At 34.0% G+C, this 8,328-nt stretch overlaps 1 protein-coding gene across 1 annotated transcript in view; it reads right to left on the bottom strand.

The window, feature by feature from the left end:
• Positions 1-3,166: 3,166 nt before the first annotated feature.
• Sdhaf3 (succinate dehydrogenase complex assembly factor 3) overlaps positions 3,167-8,328 on the bottom strand; it is a 67,426-nt gene continuing 62,264 nt past the window's right edge. Inside the window, exon 2 of the mRNA XM_048785972.1 lies at positions 3,167-3,937. Within this exon, the coding sequence (XP_048641929.1) occupies positions 3,734-3,937 (204 nt within the window). The 3' untranslated portion in view covers positions 3,167-3,733. The remainder of the gene's footprint in view (positions 3,938-8,328) is intronic.

Raw genomic sequence — 8,328 nt, 5'->3', positions numbered from 1 at the left:
TAATTTCTGTGTAACCATCATTTTAAGTGGTTATACTAGAAATCATATTTATACTTAATGTTAAAGCTAACCAATACCTTTATTCTCTCAGACCATACAAATTTAGAGGACTTATTCCAGTCACTACCCTATCAACTTATATATTTCAGTTGAAAGGTATTTTAAATATAATTTTGAACTCCATGAAACGGCATTATTGTTTCATATAGCAAATGCTTTTTTAAGATTCATCCATTATTCACAACCTTCGGTCTTTTAGTCCATCTTCAATCACCTTCCTACTATATAAAGCACATCTTTCAGAATTTAAGAATACTTAGGTGGCAAACTTGCTCATTTTGTTGTCCAAAACTGACTTTATTCAACCATCGTTCCTGAAATATATTTTTGAGGTATAGAATTTTAAGTTGGAAGTTATTTTTCTCTTAGTCATACAACTGGTTTCTGGTTTCCATTATTGATCCTTAGAAGTCAGTTAAAGATCTAACTGTACGGAAGATTCATTGTGTACTGGTTACCACTTCAGCCCTCTGCATCTTGCACTACAATTTCTATTATTTCTTTTTTTTTCAATATTTATTTTTTAGTTGTAGTCGGGCACAATGCCTTTATTTTATTTATTGTATGTGGTGCTGAGGATCGAACCCAGGGCCCCGCACGTGCTAGACAAGCACTCTACCACTGAGCCACAACCCCAGTCCACAATTTCTATTTCTAAAAGTGATGAGACAGAACATTCACACATCACATGAAGTATGTCTGTTACTTAGAGATAGGCAGCAAGGACAACAATAGCCTAGGATTCATGACAAGCCTTTCCTCCAAGGGTCCGGAAAGCTGTCCAGGCCAGGAGTCTCATCTGCATATGCCCCAACTACACTGTAACTGAGGGTCCCTGGAAGGCACTCCACTTGGGTTTTACATCCTGGTGGTAACCTCATATGCCGAGTTATAGTGTTGAAGGTCATGCCAGTTTAAGAGGGATAGAAACACAAATCACGGTGTTCTAGACATTCCCTCTTTATCTCATGATCTTGCATTACCAGCATATTCTGAGCACATTTTTTTTTTCCTAAGGAACTACCAACAAGAAAGCTGGGAAGAGCTGGGTCACCAAGACTACTAGGGACTTGTCCTGCTCTAGGTGATTTCCTTTGAAGGTTAATTGTGACTTCTATTTTGGCTACTTTAACCAGTTTTTGTCTTTGGCATTCTATCTTTTACTATGATGTGTGTAAGTGAGGACTTCATATCTATTCTGCTGAGGATAAATCTGTGGACTGGTGTTTTTTATTTGAAAGTTTCTCAGCAATTAATTCTTCAAATATTGCTTCTGTCCCCATTACCTATTTGAGACTATTAGTTATACATTTGATTTTTATTCTTTTTCCTGTATTCTCACATTTTCAAGCTGCTTTTCTACTCAGCATCCTGCACAATTTCTTCTGTCCATTACAGTCACTAATTCTCTTTTCAATTCCATTTAATCTGTTAAACCTGTTCATTGAAGTTTATTTTTTTAGTTATTCTATTTTCCACTTGGAAAAGTTGTTTTTTCTTTTCTCAAATATGATAGTCATCTTTTATAGTAAATGCCCTGTTTCCTGGAGACCTTCTAAACAATCTTTCTTCTTAGCACATGTGTAATATTGTTTTAGTCAGCTTTTTTTGCAGCTGTGACCAAAAGACTGGACAAGAACAATTAGAGGAAGAAAGTTTATTTGGGGGCTCAGGGTTTCAGAAGTCCTAGTCCATTAACAGCTGACTCCATTCTTTGGGGTGTAAGGTGAGGCAGAACATCATGAAAGAAGGGTATGGTAGAGGAATGCAGCTGGGAACATCACCAGGAAGCAGACAGAGACTCTCCTCACCACAGACAAAATATGTACTCAAAGATACGCCCCTAGGGACTCACCTCCTTGAGCCACACAGTACCTGTTTACAGTTACCATCCAGTTAATCCTTATCAGGGGATTAATGCACAGATTAGGTTAAGATTCTCATAACCCAATCATTTTACCTCTAAGCTTTTTTGCATCATTTCACAGAGCTTTTGAGGGACACCTAATATTTAAACCGTAACAATTATAAAACATGTTCTAATTTCTGAGTTTTCTGGTGGCCTATCTCTATTGCCTTAGTTGCTGTGCTAATTTTCCTTGTGGAGTTTATTTAAACTTGAGGAAACTGTGATCTCAGTATCCTCCAAAAATTTGTTTAAATCTTTCAGGTACTTATTCTGGGACCATTTTATATGGATTCATAACTTGTTGTTTGAGTACATAGATGACTTGATTTGGGATGCTCTGAAACTCTGCACAAGTACTACAGCAGGTTTGCTTTTGGCGTTCTCTGATGGTATTCCTTAGGGTCCTGGCTTTGTGGGAAAAATGTATTTTATGAATCTACTTCAACTGGACTCTAAGTTCTGTTTTTTTGCTCACAGTTTTCCTAAGGACAATCAAAACCAAATCTGAAATTCAACCTCAGGGCAAAAGGGTTGCAGCAGTTTCATTTAGTAATACTAGCCTTGGGATTACTTAATCTTTTAGAACACTGCCAACTCCCAGATGCATCTAAAAATGCTTTTTCTATTTTACCTGAAAGTTTTTAGTTTTAGCACTGCTCAGATGAACATAGTCTGCCACCTTACTAAAAAAGAAATCTAGCATTTTGTAAAATTTCTACATATTCTCAATTATCAATATTAGAAAATTTCCAATGTCCTTTAAAATTCCTTATAAACCTAAGTTTATCTGGGTTCACTCACGTGTTTGCTGTTGGCTGAAAGCCAGCTGATCCAGGATTGCTTTAGGTAATGTAGTTTACAATGTTTCCCAAAACCTAATCTGATACTCTGGAGGGTCAGCTCAGGCTTAACATGGCAGTTGGACAGGTTTCCAATAGTTCCAGTGGAGCTATGCCAGGCTCTGAGGCCTAGAAGCTAAATTTGCATAATATCACCACACCATTCTTTTGAGCAAATCCATGGCATGGGAGTAGACTTTTTGTCTTTGATAACTACTGATCCCCTGTATATCAAATGATCTTGGCATATGCAAGATTTTAATGTGTCCTTTTAAAAATTTATAAATCAATCTAACTATGAGAAAAATTTGTGTTTTTATACTCCCCAAACATTAGGCAATAAATGAGACTCTCAAAGTAACTAAAAATTATTTGAAGGGTCATTTGTTATAAATACTGTAGAAACATTATTATACTTTGTACAATCTACTATGCAAACAATAATACTGAATATTAAAGCTTCTCTTTAACATTTCATTGTGAATAAACAATGAGTCAGAAGGAGACATGCAGAATAATCATGTATGCAATTATTAAAGTGGAAATGATACTTTCAGAATGACAATCTAATAAACTTGTTGAAATTCTACATTTGTCATTATGATATACTTAACTGATGTAGCAAAAGAAAATCTCTAATGCTTGAACATCAGCATTTAAAACAAACTTGTATACAAAAAATTCTCAATATTTCATTTTGGAGGCTTCCTTATTTAATGCACAAAATCAAATTCCATTCAGTAAATACTGCTATTCCAACAATGTCCTAAAGTTTTCCAGTTGTCTTCTGGTGATCCTGGTCCACATACTGCATTCATAAAAACCAAAAACAAAATAATACGTAAGGATGAAATAATAACTTTAAAAAACCAATGATAGTTAAAAGGTTCTAAATTTTATATTTTGTCAAACTTTACTGTATTTACTAAAATTTTGGTTTTGTAGACTCCGTGATACTAAATTGCCTGTTGGGTTTAGTAGTTTCTCGCATCAGTTCCTGTAATTGTCCAATTTGCTCATCACGAAAGTCATTAAGTTTTTCTTCTGGGAGGGAGGTGCCAAAACATGCTCTTTCAGTTGAATTTTGTCTGTATTCATTAGCTTGTTCCCATAACACTGATGCATACACCTAAGAAGAAGAAAAAGAAAAATGATTGATGTTCACTTATTTAATCATGGAGGACTTAATGAATTCCAATTCCAAGTTACCTATTTTTCTCCATCACTAAATTTTCTGCATTTGCCTAAGAAGATATAAACAATATAGTCATAGCTTTATTATTCAGTGATAATTTCAAATATAGCTTATTTTCAGCACAGGCTTTTAGAAAAATTCTTCAGTTATAAATTAATGGTGCGTGTGTGTTGGATGAGATCCCATGGAGGGGCATTAGAAGCATGCATGTACCAGCCAAAACCGTAAACTGTAGATACACAAGTATGCACATACTTCTGGGACCATAGCTTTCATGAGAATTTCAAACAGGGTCCATGAATCTTATAGGCTTAAAAGTAGGTCCCCAAATTGTCTATTTACCTACCTTCAATTAAAGATTTAAAATGTTAGAGAAAGAAACTTTTTATCCTTTCAGCCTTCAATATTTAACAATCATCTATGTCAGGAAAAGAAATCTGTATTTTTCATGTTGTCATTTTGGTCTTAACATATTCAACCTAATATTCCAACTACCATTGTTTTCAGTAACTCGTTTGAAACAGACACTCGCTCAAAATTAACCTTTTAATCGAGCAGGAAGTACCCATTTATTTCATTAGGTTAAAGATTATATGCATATGCTGAGTTTATTCTGAATAATGCTACTACCCAGTCTGGTTTAAGACATCTAAATTGTTTACAAACACTAGATTGCTAGTGTCATTGAAGCAGTTTTAATTCTAATTCCAAACTTTTGCTTGTATGGAAAGTCATAATTTCTTCATGCTTTCCAGAAATCCACTTCATAAAATAACAATATTGTATATACCATAAGGTTTACCATTTCCTCTTCCAAGTATATGCTTCAGAGCAGCATGTCTTAATCTTGGCACTACTAAGATTTTTGGATAATTTGGATATTCTTTGTTGTGGAGTGGGTGGGAGCTTTTTCTTTCATACTGTATTTCACAGGATCTCTTGTTCTCTAACCACTAGATGACAGTAGCATCCCTCCCCTTATCTTTATCATGAGAAAGGCCCCAAACATTGCCAATGTTCCTTGGCAGGCAAAATCACCCCTGATTTGAGAACTATACTAAAGCGGTTTTCAAATTTGTGAACAAGTGCCATGCATAAAAATGTTCAATGGAGCATTGTTTGTTTTTAGTATTTTGCTTTAATAATCTATCCACACTTCAAGAGGACAAAGGACACATACCCTGAAGTTTACTCAAATAATGGACTACCAAGAAGTAACAGCAACTGAAATAAATATCTTCATATCAACAAGGATGAATCTTAGAAAAGCAAACTTAAGTTATTCATTTATAGAAATAAGGTCAATTCTCAAATTCACAAATATAAAAGGGCTAGACAAAACAATCTTTAACAAAAACAAAATTGGAAGAGTCACACTTCGAAATTTCAAAACAGTGTGGAATGGGCATTAGGATAGACATACAACAAACAGCAAGAGAATTGAGCCAAGAATCCAGAAATAAACCTATAAAATATATAGCTCCATTAATTTTTAACAAGGGTGTCAAGGCTACTTAACAGGGGAAATGCAGTCTCTTTAACAAGTGGTAACAGAAAAATTGCATTTCCTCATGCAAAAGGGTGAATAAAGTTGAATTCTTTCCCCCATATAAAAAATTAAGTCAAAATGGATCAAAGGCCTAAATATGAGGTAAAATTATAAAACTTCTAGGAAAAATAGTACTGGTAAATATTTGTGATGTTTGATTTGGCAACTGATTCTAACAAATGACAAAGTCTGAGCAACATAACAATAAATAAAGTGTTTGTCATCAAAATTAAAAAATTTTGTGCAAAGATATCAATGTAAAACAACAAAGAATGAAAATGTAATTTTCAAATTGTATATTTCTTAAGTTACAATTGTTTATGTATTCTGAATATAAAACTTATCAACAAGATAACCCAATTACAAATGGCAAAGAACTACCATAAATATTTTTTCAGATATCCAACATTATTTGTAATCAAGGAAACACAAATCAAAACCAATAATTAAAAAACCAATAAACCAATAATACAAAGACACAAGTTGAACAGAAATTAGAAAGGAATCAACTCTTTGAAGGACAGCAGAGGACATTAGGTTAGATTCTCATTTTTGTGTTTTTGTCTGAAGAAAGATCCCATTTGGTGCTGAGAGGAGACTAGAACTTGGATAGTGGCCTGCAGTGTCACTAAGGAGCAATCAGAGGACAGTTTGGAATACCCACAGCAGTTGGAAAATGAAAACCGAAAATGCAACTATGGGTAAATGGCAGAAAGATCAATAGAGGAAAGGGAGCAGGAGGTAGGGAAAGAGAAGGTGAAGGAGAGGTATTGGAGCGTGAACTAGAATACGATATATTCCATGCTTTTATGATTACATCAAAATGGATTCTACTGTCCTGTATAACTAAAAACAACCAATAAAAGGGGGGGGGGGGCCAGGGAAGAAAGCTACTTAAAGGGAGCCTTAAATTCTGCAAATAAACTCTGCAAAAATCTCTGGTTATCTCCTAAACTACGCATGCTCCAGATGGAGTCAAACTGCTTGAATCTATCAGAATGTGATTTAACGTACATAAAAGACAAAAACTGTCAGTTTAATAGTTAAATTATTTAGGAAAATGATTACTTAAATTATCAGTTTAAATTTTATTTGGAAAAATCATTAGCAAACTAATTTCTGTTGTATAGATTTTAAGAATAAAAGTTGTTTTTTTAGCATTTGTAATTAATAAAACTAAACCGTTTCAATGAATAACATAAAAGGAGAAACAACCAGATATTATGTGACTCCTGAGTGAAGTATATTTTACCTATACCAAAAATAAACCTGCACCTAGTGAGCATCTACTCCGTTAATTATTCTGCCTTCTGTATTTCCTATTAAAGTACTATACACAACTGTGGGAGTGCAACCAGCAAAATTCAGATTATGGAAAACTAAGTTTCAAAGGAAATTTTTAAAACTATATAAGTAATAAAGGAAAAATAGCAATATTACAATGAAAAAAACTAAAGGCTACACCTCAATCAGATGATCAAGGTAAATATCACCATTAGTAAGTTTTATTGCCATCATAAGCCCCTGATCATTAGGCAATGAAGAGGGTGTATCACCTTTGTGGTTTAAGTAACTTTCTCAGTTTAGAGCAAACAGGCAATTTGACTACTAAACATGATATGGGATACTGAATTAACTTGGAACAGCAAAAGAGCATAGTGCAAAACTGTCGAAACTAAATATATTTTCTAGTTTAAAGTAATGTATCAATGTTAATTTCGAGAGTTCAATGAATTACAATGTATCAATTTAATTTTTATTCAATCAAAAACTTTAAGAATTATTATTAGGCTAAGTTTGCAGCTCAATGGAAGAGAACTTGCCTTAGAGGTGGCAAGATTCTGGGTTCAATCCCCAGTACTGCCAAAAACAAAAGAAATTAATTTTGAAGTCCTAATACATACTAAGCATCCCTAACCTGAAAACCCAAAATGCTCAAAAGTTTCAGGTCTTAGAGCATTTTAAAATTCAAGTTAGGGATGCTCAACCAGCAAAGTCTATGCAAACCAAACATGAGAAAAAAAATTAAAACACTTCTGGGCCCAAGTATTTCACATAAGGGATATTTGACTTGTAATGGTATTATAGTTAACTTTTTAAAAGAGTCTCTTGTTAGGGATAGATACTGAAGCATCTGTAAATAAAATTATGTTTCTGATTTGCTTTAAAATAATCTGGAGTGGTATATATACATAATGGAATATTACTCAGCAATAAGAGAATAAAATTATGGCATTTTCAGGTAAATGGATGAATTAAGACCATCATGCTAAGCAAAGTAAGCCAATCCCAAAAAACCAAAGTCCAAATGTTTGATAAGTGGATGTTAATCCATAATTTGTGCAGGGTGGAGGGGGTATATAAGTGGAGGTACTTTGGATAGAGCAAAGGAGAGGGAAGGGGAGGGAGGGAACGGGACATGGAGATAGGAAAGATGGTGAAATGAGATGGTCATCATTACACTAGGTACATTTATGATTGCATGAATGGTGTGTCCCTACTTTGTGTACAACCAGAGAAGTGAAAAATTGTACTCCATTTGTGTACAATGAACCAAAGAGCATTCTGCTGTCATGTATAACTGATTAGAATAGATAGATAGATAATCTAGAGAAAAGGTACAGGGGTACAGATACAAGAAGACTGGCCATGAACCGATAAATACTGAAGTCAAGTGATGTATGAATGGTTCATTGTGTTCACTGAACATGTGTATATGTTTGAAATTTTTCCCATTAGTTTTTTAAAAGTATATATATATATATATATATATATA

Source organism: Marmota marmota, unplaced genomic scaffold (genome assembly GCF_001458135.2).
Source record: "Marmota marmota marmota unplaced genomic scaffold, marMar, whole genome shotgun sequence".
Lineage (NCBI taxonomy): Eukaryota > Metazoa > Chordata > Mammalia > Rodentia > Sciuridae > Marmota > Marmota marmota.
This window is presented reverse-complemented; position numbering and strand designations above follow the sequence as displayed.